The sequence below is a fragment of the Strongylocentrotus purpuratus genome, unplaced genomic scaffold (genome assembly GCF_000002235.5).
Source record: "Strongylocentrotus purpuratus isolate Spur 01 unplaced genomic scaffold, Spur_5.0 spur5_scaffold_5, whole genome shotgun sequence".
Classification (NCBI taxonomy): Eukaryota; Metazoa; Echinodermata; class Echinoidea; order Camarodonta; family Strongylocentrotidae; genus Strongylocentrotus; species Strongylocentrotus purpuratus.
Window position 1 is genome coordinate 40,204,478 of NW_022145611.1, and position 14,086 is coordinate 40,218,563.

Sequence of the window (14,086 nt, forward strand, 5' to 3'; positions counted from 1 at the left end):
ATGGAAAAACATGTCGTAAATGCGGCAGGGCAAACCATTTCCAGACTGTCTGCAATGCCGGTACGCAAAGGGGTATAAAGTCCTCATATGTTCATCAGCTAGAAAGCAGTGATGATGAAGATGCACTAGCCCTGGAAGAGGTAGGATCATTGAATATCCATGATGGTGGAAAGAAACTGACGCTACCATTAGACATGGTATTAAATGGTAAACAGCAAGGACGAGTTGAGTGCCTGATTGATACTGGTTCAACCTGCAATGTGTTGTCTTACAGGCAGGTGTGTGAACTGGAGAATACAGGACAACCTATCATCGCCCCGAGCAAGTCCAGAATCAGACTGATAAATCGCAGCATCATCCCAGTGCTAGGAGAAAAAACGTACACTTGCAGGTATGGCAACAAGCAACATGTTGTGACGTTTAAGATAGTTGATGTGGAACACATGCCCCTCTTGTCTAGCAAGACATCCATTGATATGGGACTGATCACAGTGAATGTAGACCATGAAGTCAATATGGTGGAAGACAACACTATCATCGATGACTACGCAGATGTTTTGATGGTCTAGGATGCCTACCGGGTGAATACGATATGAAGGTCGACTCATCCATTACTTCAGTAAAAAACCTAGCCAGGAAGGTGGCGGTGCCTCTGAAAGGAGAACTGAAGCTGAAGCTCGACGAATTAGAGCAAAGAGGCATTTTGAGGAAGGTTTCGATACCTACAGACTGGGTCAGTAACATCGTCTTAGTCAGGAAACCAGGCAAACTCAGGATCTGTCTTGACCCGAGAGATCTTAACAGAGCTTTGAAGAGACCTCATTATCTTATGCCAACGATGGATGATATACTGCCGAAGCTGGCAGAAGCGAAGGTGTTCTCTGTGCTAGATGCGAAGGATGGATTCTGGCAGGTGAAGCTGACAGAAAGGAGCAGTTTGCTGACGACATTCGCAACACCATTTGGTCGTTATAGATGGACTAGGATGCCCTTCGGCATATGTACCGCACCCGAAGAGTTCCAAAGGCGGCAACACGAAATCATAGAAGGCTTGTTAGGTGTTGATGTTGTGGCAGATGACTTCTTGGTATACGGCAGTGGTGCGACACATGAAGAAGCCCTGGCAGACCACGATAGGAATCTCCAGAAGTTCTTGGCAAGGGCGAGAGAGAGCGGGCTGATACTAAACAAGAAGAAGCTCAAGCTGCGCCTCAAAGAAGTGCCATACATGGGACATCTACTGACTAGTGATGGTCTCAAACCAGATCCTAAGAAGGTGAAGGCTGTAGTGGAGCTGCCAGCTCCTACTGACAAGAAGGGAGTTCAACGCCTTCTTGGAAGTGTCACATACCTGTCCAGATTCATGCCTAGACTAGCAGATGTAGCCGAGCCTTTGAGAAGGCTGACTGACAAAGGTGTTCACTTCGAGTGGAGGGAGGACCATGAGGAAACCCTCAACCAGCTGCGAAAGCTTATGACGGAAGCTCCAATCTTGAAGTATTATGATCTGAAAGATGAGGTGACAATCCAGTGCGATGCATCAGAGAAGGGGCTTGGAGCGACACTACTCCAGAATGGACAGCCAGTCTACTACGCATCAAGGGCCCTGACGAAAACTGAACAAAACTATGCTCAAATAGAGAAAGAGTGCCTAGCCATTGTGTACTCTGCAGAGCGGTTCGATCAGTTCATCCAGGGAAGGAAGGTGACAATCATGACAGATCACAAGCCCTTGGTGCCGATATTCAGCAAGGCTTTGAACAGTGCCCCGAAACGTCTCCAGAGGATGCTTTTGAGACTGCAAAAGTATGACATTGAGCTAACATTCTGTCCAGGGAAGGATATGTTGATTGCAGACTGGTTGAGTAGAGCTTTCCTGCCTGACACAGAGAGTTGCGACAGGATCTATGCTGAAATTGAACAGATCAACCAGACAGATTATGTCAGGATACGTGATGCCACATCACTACAACTGCAGAAAGAGACATTGAGAGATCCAGCTATGCAAACTCTGACATCCATTGTGATGAATGGATGGCCTGAACAGAGAGATGAAGTGCCTGTGGTGGTGAGAGGATATTACCAGTTCAGGGACGAGATAACAGTACAGAATGGTGTTCTGTACAAGGGCATGAAAGTTATCGTACCAACCGCCATGAGAGCTCTGATGCTAAACAGGGTGCACAGCAGTCACCTAGGAGTTGATGCCTGTGTTCGACGAGCTAGAGATGTCCTGTTCTGGCCGGGTATGCAGTCGGAAGTGAAGGAAAAGGTGACCCAATGCAGCACCTGCAATGCTTTCCAGCCCAAACAACAGAAAGAGCCGATGATGTCGCACGACATTCCAAGCAGGCCTTGGAGCATTGTGTCGCAGGATCTCTTCACATTCCAGAACGAAGACTACCTCATTACTGTCGACCACTACAGTGATTACTGGGAAATAGACAAAATAACAGGTGACACGAGGGCTCCAGTAGTGGTGGCATGCACAAAAGGCCACTTCGCCAGATATGGACGTCCAGACAAAGTGATTACGGACAATGGGCCCCAATTTGTTGCCAAAGACTATGCTCAATTCGTTGCAGAGTGGGAAGTTGAGCATCTCACATCTTCGCCATTGTACGCACAAAGCAATGGTAAAGCCGAATCTGCAGTGAAGATTGCTAAGACACTCCTGAAGAAAGCGACAAAGCAAGGAGAGGATGTCCAGCTAGCAATACTGGATTGGAGAAACACACCGGATGATAATGGTGCCAGTCCAGCACAGAAAATGATGGCACGACGAACCAACACTCTACTGCCTACCCCTGAAGCGCTCCTCAAACCACATGTCGTAGATGGAGTATCCCAACACATCAGCCACAAGAAGCAGCAGGCCAAGAAATACTATGACCGATCAGCAGCTCCTCTTCCTGAGCTAGAGATTGGACAGCAAGTCCGCATCCAATCTAAGAGTCGTGGCCTGGAGTGCAGCCGAGGAGTCTGCAAGGAAAAAGTTGGTCCAAGGTCATACTTGGTGCAAACAGAAACTGGCCAGATGTTAAGAAGGAACCGAAGGTTCTTAAGAATGACTGAAGAACCGCTCGTACAAGAACCACTCGTACAAGAACCGCTCGTACAAGAGCCGCAGACAGCTGAGAAGGAGAGCCCATCAGCGCAAGAAAGCCCACAAGAAGCTACTGCATCGCAGCAAACGGGTGAGAACCAGCCTCAGCAACCATCTTACACTGAGACGCTGCAAAACCTGTTGAATCGCGTACTGGAGAAATATCCGCTAACAGCTCTCCAGAGAGTCAGCCGACGAGCCCTGGTCGCGTGACAACGCAACAGTCCAACTGGCCGACCAGATCTACTAGAACCAGGAAAAGCATCTTGATGCCAGCTAGATATGACCAGTTTGTTGGCAAATAAACCAAGCCACACAGCTGTGCACCGAAATAATGGACTTGTATAAAAAATAGCAAGTGTATATAGCTTTTTGTTGTTTGTTGATAGTTTAGCGTTATGATAATACTTCCACGTTCACGAGACTGAAAGCTACCTGGACTGTATTTTTTCTGCGACACAAGTTTGCTTTTCGCGATGAAAGATCAGATTTTGAAGGACTGAAGCACTTGGTAGGATCTGAAGGACAAATTTACACACAATGAACATTGAACTCAGTGACTCAACAAATGAACAAAGGACTCTTGTGTTCATATTTTTTTTATTTCATATGCTCATCATTTTTATTAAATGTATGGTATCACAGAATGTAATGTGATTGGGATACAAAAAAAAAAAAAATTGTTTACATTTTCTTATGAAAAAGCAAACAATCAAGAAAACAGAGGAAAGGGAGAGAAAAGAAATAGAAGCAAAATCATAATAATAGCCTCAAACAAAATGAGCTGTTATATTAATTATTATAAAAGAAAATAACATTCTTTTCTTTTTATAATTTATAAGGAAGGGAGATGTTATGGGACTATACCGATATCCCGATCACAAGTATCGATACCGCATGCTACATACTCGTGCTTAATAACATGATACTCTGAACGTATAATCTTGTCTGAAGTCTCGTTATTCTAAGTGAAACAGTCACCACCTGCACAGTCGACTACAAAGAAGAGAGAAATCATTCCAAACTAATCTTGCACATTTACTGAGAAGGAAAATAACAAGTGACTATTTGTGAGAACAGTCACGCTTGGTAAAAAATCTTATATTCAAAATAAATGATTGGAATTTGTATTGTTAATTTCATCAAACTCCAGAGGTGTATCCACGTGTATCCACTTCCGGTAAGGTTGTCGGAGTATTTCCTGTAAGGTAAGAAGGCGTACGCTGGTCAAATATCACAGTCGTACTGTGTAAGAGTTGTTGGGATAACCCCTGACAAGATAGCTTTATTCACATATCAGGTGAAGGAAAAGGATGAGTGCAGTCACAGGTCAGACAGTTTCAAGAATAGCTTACATTAATAAAGGTTCATTTAACCTAATATTATTATCTGTGTGAATTAATAAGATTCCAGTCTAAGGTGTTTCTCGATTCCCGCCTTGTGACAATATGCACTTGGTTTTCGTATGTGAGCAAAGATTATTCGAAGAAAAGAAAAAAATCACTTGGCAGTCTCACCTTTTTCAGGGTTTATTTCGTACCATTCTTTATGCAATACAATGTAGTTTTTAGTTTGGATATTTACCGTGCTATTATGTTCTTATTATTTCATTTCTTCAGTACTCACTTCTTGATTTTCTTCTATTTCCATAGTGCTTAGAGACTCAAATGTAATTTACGCTATATAAAAACTGAATATTAATCTATAAATATCTTACTTGTGTCAGCGCATGTAGCTCCATAATACCCCGAAGCACATGTACATACATTGTTGTCACAGGTACCTGTGTTCATACACGGGATGTCCGCAGAACAGACCACGACTGAAAGTAGAGAAAATATACTAAAATAAATAACGAATTTCACATTTATTGTTAAGGACCAAACTGCTCCAAAAGCGTGGAATTTAAGAATGGTGTACTTAAAATTGTTAATTTAGAAAGTAAGAATTACTTGTTTACCTTCTTAATGGAAATCTTGGGGGAGGGGGTGGGAGGGGGGGGGGGGGGGGGGGGGGGGTAAATTACAATAAAGACCATGCAATAGTTATTAAAGGTTAAAGTCACGATATATGTCATCAATGTAGGTTCTTTATTCATAGGATTATCGCATATTTTCTATCTCAAATACATATGATTTTGTTGTTGTTGCATATAATGGCTTGTAACAGGTGGGTGTTCTGAAGAGATAGGATATTCTTTTCATAACATGAACTAACTATCTCTTTAAAATAATGTTTAATGTGTTCTCTATTTTGTAATAGGAATATTAATGTTCAGTCGTCAGGTGAAACAAAACTATATTCTAGTCTGGATATTGTGAAGAAACACAGTGTTTTGGACAACATCAACACGGTGTTTGGAGACTTGATAACGAATACTTGGTATGTATTACAATATCATTGAACATCGAAACATAGTAAACAGTCACCTACTAATCTTGTTTCACTGAAAGGGTATCTATTCAAAACTAATTAGCAAGTACCATCAATTTTAAAAGTATCGTATAATAAGAATGAAAGCTTTGTTTTGCACGTTTGTTGCAATAAACGAAAATAAGTGTTCATTTTTCAAAATTGTTCATAAAGTTATGGATGTACATTGATTATAAATTGTAGTTTAGAGTACGTTTTCAGCGACTTGTCTCATACAAATCAAGGGGCCGGAATAATAGTGCTGATTTCATTGAATAGCGCCATATTGTATTATAAACGAAAGAGGGACAAATAATTTTGTGACTTAATGGACTATTTTTAGCGATAGGACCCGGGGTAGCCTAACAATTTGTCAACCTTCTCATTTATGTTCGACACTGTAGCTTGATTCGCACTTTTGTAATTTGGGAAGATAAACTGATTCATTAACTTTTTACGTCAGGCCGTCGCTGGGTCAACTAAAAAAAAAGGCCATTAAAATCAATTAACAGTGTGACTTTTCACTGTTGATCGAGTGGAGATGCAAACCGTGAGTTGAATTTGTCTCTGATACGAAGCATGAAAGCCTAGGTATCTATAATGTCTTGATGAGAAAGGAGCATTTGCTGTATGTAATAGGTGTTTGCATGTAATCTGCTTTGACCTGATAGCTTACCTGCACACGGAGTCCCAGCATAACCAGCAGAGCACGCACAAGTATACGTACATGTTCACTCCATCAGTACAATCTTCATTAGCCATACACGGAGTGGAAGCACATTCGTCGATATCTGCGCAAATTGAGTTTCAGTGATAATCATTGGAATAAAAGCGACTAGAAAACAATTTCACTTTTGACCACTTTATCTTTTTTTGTCGGATAGGAAAATTAATTTAAAACTGGCATTTTAAATAAGACAGTTAATGAATTGACAACCTCATTCGTAAAACTACAACAATACATATTTTAAACGAAGTAAATGAACTAAATATCTCTTTTAATGTTTAATGTGTTTTCTATTATTTTTGTAATGGGAATATTAATGTTCAGTCGTCAGGTGAAAAAAATAAAACTATATTCTAGTCTGGATATTGTGAAGAAACACAGTGTTTTGGACAACAACAACACGGTGTTTGAAGACTAGATAACAACACTTGGTATGGATTACAATGTCATTGAACATCGAAATATATTTACAGTCAAATACTTAAACATTTGTTTCACTGAAAGGTTTATATTCAAAACAAATTAGTAAGTAGCCGTCGCCGGTAATCAAATAAAAAAAGGCCGCAAAATAAATTAACATTGTGACTTTTCACTGTTGATCGAGTGGAGATGCAAACCGTGAGTTGAATTTGTCTCTGATACGAAGCATGAAAGCCTAGGTATCTATAATGTCTTGATGAGAAAGGAGCATTTGCTGTATGTAATAGGTGTTTGCATGTAATCTGCTTTGACCTGATAGCTTACCTGCACACGGAGTCCCAGCATAACCAGCAGAGCACGCACAAGTATACATGTTCACTCCATCAGTACAATCTTCATTAGCCATACACGGAGTGGAAGCACATTCGTCGATATCTGCGCAAATTGAGTTTCAGTGATAATCATTGGAATAAAAGCGACTAGAAAACAATTTCACTTTTGACCACTTTATCTTTTTTTGTCGGATAGGAAAATTAATTTAAAACTGGCATTTTAAATGAGACAGTTAATGAATTGACAACCTCATTCGTAAAACTACAACAATACATATTTTAAACGAAGTAAATGAACTAAATATCTCTTTTAATGTTTAATGTGTTTTCTATTATTTTTGTAATGGGAATATTAATGTTCAGTCGTCAGGTGAAAAAAATAAAACTATATTCTAGTCTGGATATTGTGAAGAAACACAGTGTTTTGGACAACAACAACACTGAATAGTTGAGGAAAGGGAAAAATGAAGTTTGGGAGTCCAGCCGTAAATGGAGATATTAAGCTGTGAAGCTTATTTATTCGATCTGTAAAGACAGATAAAATAACAAAGACAGATTTAGTATATCATTCATGTTACACAAGAATGCAATATATAATCCAAATTATCTGAACAAACCAAGTAACTGTATCTATAAAGATTCATTTAAACACATTTGCTTTTGTTCTATAAACTGTCAATCTTGACCTCGTCCTTTAACTAACAAAAATCCAGAGTAACCAATGGTTACAAAACCTTATGCATTTTCTAATATGCATTACTTTCAAATACTCATACTTTCAGAGTTTCTAAAACCGACCCGGCAGACTTCCCTTTAAACAGATCACTGCCAATTTGCATGAACCAAAATAACTGTAAACATCTTTATCTTGCATCCATACACAAGCTTGATAATTCTTATCTATCTTCATAGTTTAAATTCCTTCTAAAAACCTCAACAATAGATTGTCACTTTAAATGTGCTATATGACCTTCGACTGACTTTGACAGGCACCTAATTTGCATATTTATGCTCGCCTAAGAAAAACTGTCTTATAAAATGACTTCATACAATTTAACCCTGTTTGATGAATTAAACTTAAATATCTGACATGCATAAAACTTCCCAGTAATAATCTAGAGATTACACTTCAATACAAAATAAACTATCTGGCATAACTTGTAATTTACACCTGTAATTTACATCTGTAATCTACTCCTGTAATCCACACATGCACTACAGCAAGCCTTTCAAGTTACATTATTAACTCTTAAAATGATTAAACACTGTCTTTCAATTCTGACTCTAAATACATGCCAGAGGTGCAAATTTTAACCTTTCACCAAGTTAATAAATAGTGTCTTGCAACTTTTATGCAAGCTAAATCAAATTCCACAGACCAACTTTTGTCACCCAAACAAACTGCATAAAATCCAAAGTTCTATCATGCACAATTATAAACATCCTTTATCTTCAGGACTTCTATAAATATACATTGTTTACTTTATAAATGACATAAAACGATATTTGCCTATTACTGTAATTCTGTTTTGACAATTATTATTGAACTGGAAAAAACACAGGAATAAAAGTACGTCTTATGGGCGCGGCCATTTTAGGCGCAGCCATCTTGGAATTAATGCCACACGTGCATTATGCTAATGAGTTAAATACAGTTCTTTAGAATCCATTTTACAGTACAACTTGAATCTATCTTATTTTCCGTTTTATGAGTTCACATTCCAGTTTATATTAATCTAAACACTCACTTCTGTGGCGGGACAAAACTTCGTCGGAAATACTTGAATGGCAACTGACGGGTTAACTGGTAAATGAGTCAAACTGGACTACATTTCTGACTGTGCACTGCGTTGACTGAAGAACATGGCGACAGTGCCGAACTTAACCTATGGTAGCTTATAAGAGCAAAAAATGAGAAAATCTAAACCAAGCAAAAATCATCGCTCGGCGAAACATCCTCCCCGCCCAATGAGGGAACTTTCCTCATGAAAAACATTAACATTAAATTAACACTTAACGCTATATTACTGTTCGTAGCCTTCAACTGGGTATACTGAATACACTTCCACAACGCGAGCGATGGTCCATTTTCCACGTAACGCGTTGGCGTCAGCCATCAAAAACGATATCGTCGACACAAAAATTGCGACGATCAATGTTCCACTTCCATCTTGGCGTCAATAACGGGAGCACGTCTCTTCTCAAACGCTGCCAGAAGGCATCTGCAATCCCTTGGACGAGCTCTACTCGATGCCTTGGGTTCTTGGTTTCTCGGAATGGCTCTTGTGCAACATCACTGGATGCACGTCCTAACAGCATGTCATTAGGACTCAGGTAGTTCCCATCATCCGGATCAGTCGGGATTCTGCCAATCGGCGGTTGATTGTCTGGATTGGCCACCTCTATCAGGCATGTATACAGATCAAACGGTGTCAGGATTAGCTCTCCAATGGCTCTCTTGAGAGCAGACTTGCAACTCTTCACCAATGACTCGGCGCAGCCGTTGTGATGCGGGGCTATGAACGTCCATTTCGTTCCCTTTACAGTACAGAACTCCTTTAGCACACGTTGAGCACCTACAAAATGAGTACTGTTATCACTCCAGATCTGTGATTGCTTCCCTCTCAAAGCAAAGATTTGACGAAGTACTTGAACAAACTCCATCGCGGAACATTCAGTTGCAAACTCTAAATGCAGACATGTGAACAAAACTGGTGGTGTATGTGGGGCTAGTCTTTCTCTGGGTAACTCGGTCATTTCATGTGGTTCTGCCTTCTGGTCAAATGCTCCACACACTGCACATTTGAACTTTACAGTCTTTACTAGTCTTTGTCCCTTCAGAATCCGGTACCTCCTTCTGGCCTTTGCTGTACTGGTTGCAACTCTAGTATGACCACTACTGTTGTGGACATGTCGTGTGAACTTGTCGTGTTCGAAAGGAAGCAGGTCTGGGTGTTCCCTTCCAAACGACATCTCAGCTCTATCAAATCTGCCTTCTACTCGGGTGATGCCCGTACCGTCTGTGTGAGCACTAAGGGCTTTCAGTTCTCCCATATCGTTTCTGCCTTTCAGTGACTTCTTGGCACTCTGGATCAATACTGCTTCTCCTTTCTGTCTTTCAATTCTGACTCTAAATACATGCCAGAGGTGCAAATTTTAACCTTTCACCAAGTTAATAAATAGTGTCTTGCAACTTTTATGCAAGCTAAATCAAATTCCACAGACCAACTTTTGTCACCCAAACAAACTGCATAAAATCCAAAGTTCTATCATGCACAATTATAAACATCCTTTATCTTCAGGACTTCTATAAATATACATTGTTTACTTTATAAATGACATAAAACGATATTTGCCTATTACTGTAATTCTGTTTTGACAATTATTATTGAACTGGAAAAAACACAGGAATAAAAGTACGTCTTATGGGCGCGGCCATTTTAGGCGCAGCCATCTTGGAATTAATGCCACACGTGCATTATGCTAATGAGTTAAAAAAAGTTCTTTAGAATCCATTTTACAGTACAACTTGAATCTATCTTATTTTCCGTTTTATGAGTTCACATTCCAGTTTATATTAATCTAAACACTCACTTCTGTGGCGGGACAAAACTTCGTCGGAAATACTTGAATGGCAACTGACGGGTTAACTGGTAAATGAGTCAAACTGGACTACATTTCTGACTGTGCACTGCGTTGACTGAAGAACATGGCGACAGTGCCGAACTTAACCTATGGTAGCTTATAAGAGCAAAAAATGAGAAAATCTAAACCAAGCAAAAATCATCGCTCGGCGAAACAAACACGGTGTTTGAAGACTAGATAACAACACTTGGTATGGATTACAATGTCATTGAACATCGAAATATATTTACAGTCAAATACTTAAACATTTGTTTCACTGAAAGGTTTATATTCAAAACAAATTAGTAAGTAGCCGTCGCCGGTAATCAAATAAAAAAAGGCCGCAAAATAAATTAACATTGTGACTTTTCACTGTTGATCGAGTGGAGATGCAAACCGTAAGTTGGATTTGACTCTGATACTAAGCATGAAAGCCTAGGTATCTATAAGGTCTTGATGAGAAAGGAGCATTATTTTGCTTTATGTAATAGGTGTTTGTATGTAATCTGCTTTGACTTGATAGCTTACCTGCACATGGAGTCCCAGCATAACCAGCAGAGCACGCACATGTATACATGTTCACTCCATTGGTTAGCCATACACGGAGTGGAAGCACATTCGTCGATATCTGTGCAAATTGAGTTTCAATTATTAAGTCTTGCCAAAGGACATTAGTGCCGCGGAGGGACTTTAACCGCGGACATGTACATGTGCTTCGGGGTTTAATGGAGCTTTGTCTAGTACAGGTACTAGAACCTTATTGAAACAAAACATTTATGTTAATTTCTACGGGGATCAAAATTATGATACATTGGGTTTTAAAGATAATATGCCCTTTTTTGCAGCCAACATCAAATTCTGTAGAACTTTGCAGAATTTTAGGAATATTTTATGAATGTCCTATCTGTGAAATTTAAACGTTAGCAGAGTCCTAATGATAAAATTATGCAAAGAAACCCGTTTACTCGCTAGACTTCACTGTCCACACTATGGAGTGACTGACTGGCTTTTTTTTATACTGCTTTGGTAAACATACATAAAATGAGCTGTAATGGGTACATGAGCATTTGTCTACATCCATAACCCACTTCTTGTAATGGCCACAATTAAACTGATTGAATCTTTGCGCAGCATCAAACGTACGACCATTCGGTACAATGGTCTGAAAATCAGACTATTACTTACTGGCTCTATAGCTCTTAAGTCGATTCGACAACTAGTCGTTGTTTTCCCACTTCAAGACATTTTGAAGCCCCCTTTTTTTTAGGGAAGTTCTAAATTAGTATTTACTTTCAACTGCCGGTGGAATTTCACCTTTTCATTTTTTTTTGACTGCAAACGGGACATAGTACCTTTAATACATGTACTACACAAAGCTCCATTAAATCCCGAAGCACATGTACATGTCATCCAATACGTTACCGACCCGTTACACAGGGTAGCGATTTCTTTTTTTCAATCCTTCATTTTTTTTCTCTCTATCGCTTTCTCTTTTTCCTCTCTTCTTCTCTTTGGGCTTAAATGAATTATCACTTTCTTTTCTCTTCTTTTCTTCCGTCAATCTCTCTGGACCCAATCTCTTTATTAAGCCAGTGAGAATGATATATTTACATACCTCTGTCACACACAGATCCTGTAAATCCATCAGCACATGTACATGTATTGGTACCAGTTACACATGTACCTTGGTTCAGACACGGGTTGTCACCACCTGCACAGTCGACTACAAAGAAGAGAGAAATCATTCCAAACTAATCTTGCACATTTACTGAGAAGGAAAATAACAAGTGACTATTTGTGAGAACAGTCACGCTTGGTAAAAAATCTTATATTTAAAATAAATGATTGGAATTTGTATTGTTAATTTCATCAAACTCCAGAGGTGTATCCACTGGGTGAAGCTTTTCTTCACACACCTAATCGGAGATGAAGGTAGCCCATCCAATGTGTAAAAATTGCCAATTTGATAAGTGTAAGGATCGCATTGTACACATACAACCGCTATACTACACACACGCAATATATTCTTTGTGTATTGTATCCGTCAGGCATGATCAGTGCAACGATGGCTGGCTACCAATTAAAATAGGCATGGTGGTCGGATATAATGAGAGTAGATGATGGAGGGGGGGGGGGGGGGGGGTAAAGCGCAGTACTTAGGGGCAAATCAAAGAATTATACTAAGACCTCACCTCATGTATGTTAGAAATTAAAAAGTTATTATCTTCTTTTGAATTGCAATATATCCCCGCACCATAATTATAAGTCATGCATGAATGTTATTTGTCATATGTAATATATTTGAAAGGTGGTACACGATTCAAGCTCTATTTGCTTATGTTTCATCACCTTTGTGTGTTCTTCCTTCAAACTGTATATTAGTTGCAACGTGTCTATGATAAATCATTGTTATATTCTTTTTCATGTGAAGTCAATTCAAATGGATTGTAAAATTGAAATGATTTGTTATATTATTTTATATTCATTTTTCATGTGATGATAACTTCAATGAATTGTGAAATTGTGAACATGCATGCATAAATAAATAAATAAATAAATATGCCTTCTCTGGGAAAAGGGGCATGACTCTTTAAATACCAAATCACAGAAACTATTCACCATTATGTCACCGTTATGTACATATTTTCTATGGATATATTTTTAAAAATCTCAACTCTTTACCACATCAGCGTCATGTACATTGTCGATGGATAAAGTGGAATATTTATTCTTCACCAACCTAGCGTCATGTACAGTGTCTATGGATATACTGGAATATTAATTCTTCACCACCTAACTTTTCACCACTCTAGCGTCATGTACATTGTCTATGGATAAACTGGAATATTAACTCTTCACCACCCTACGCTAACTTTTCACAACCCTAGCGCCATGTACATTGTCTATGGATAAATGGTAATATTAACTCTTCACCACCCTACGCTAACTTTTCACCACCCTAGCGCCATGTACAGTGTCTATGGATAAATGGTAATATTAACTCTTCACCACCCTACGCTAACTTTTCACCACCCTAGCGCCATGTACAGTGTCTAAGGATAAATTGGAATATTAATTTTTCACCACCCTACGCTAACTTTTCACCACCCTAGCGCCATGTGCATTGTCTATGGATAAATGGTAATATTAACTCTTCACCACCCTACGCTAACTTTTCACCACCCTAGCGCCATGTACAGTGTCTAAGGATAAATTGGAATATTAATTTTTCACCACCCTACGCTAACTTTTCACCACCCTAGCACCATGTGCATTGTCTATGGATAAACTGGAATATTAATTTTTCACCATGCACCCTACGCTAACTTTTCACCACCCTACCGTCATGTGCATTATATATGGATAATATAAGCTGGAATATTAACTCTTCACCACCCTACGCTAACTTTTCACCACCCTAGCGTCATGTAGGCTACATTGTCTATGGATAAAGTGGAATATTAA

The 14,086-nt window shown here is 39.2% G+C and overlaps 2 protein-coding genes across 2 annotated transcripts in view; one reads left to right on the forward strand and one right to left on the reverse strand.

The window, feature by feature from the left end:
* The first annotated feature begins 592 nt into the window (after window positions 1–592).
* Window positions 593–3,319, forward strand: LOC105437175 (uncharacterized protein K02A2.6-like). Its single transcript, XM_011663474.2, has one exon. The coding sequence runs from the start codon at window positions 593–595 to the stop codon at window positions 3,317–3,319; it is 2,727 nt and encodes a 908-aa protein (XP_011661776.2).
* A 2,834-nt stretch (window positions 3,320–6,153) lies between these two features.
* Window positions 6,154–14,086, reverse strand: part of LOC105437744 (fibropellin-3-like) — a 35,805-nt gene continuing 27,872 nt past the window's right edge. Inside the window, exons 4-5 of the mRNA XM_030999417.1 lie at window positions 6,990–7,100; window positions 6,154–6,309 (exon numbers count right to left, since the gene is read on the reverse strand). Of these exons, the coding sequence (XP_030855277.1) occupies window positions 6,191–6,309; window positions 6,990–7,100 (230 nt within the window). The 3' untranslated portion in view covers window positions 6,154–6,190. The remainder of the gene's footprint in view (window positions 6,310–6,989; window positions 7,101–14,086) is intronic.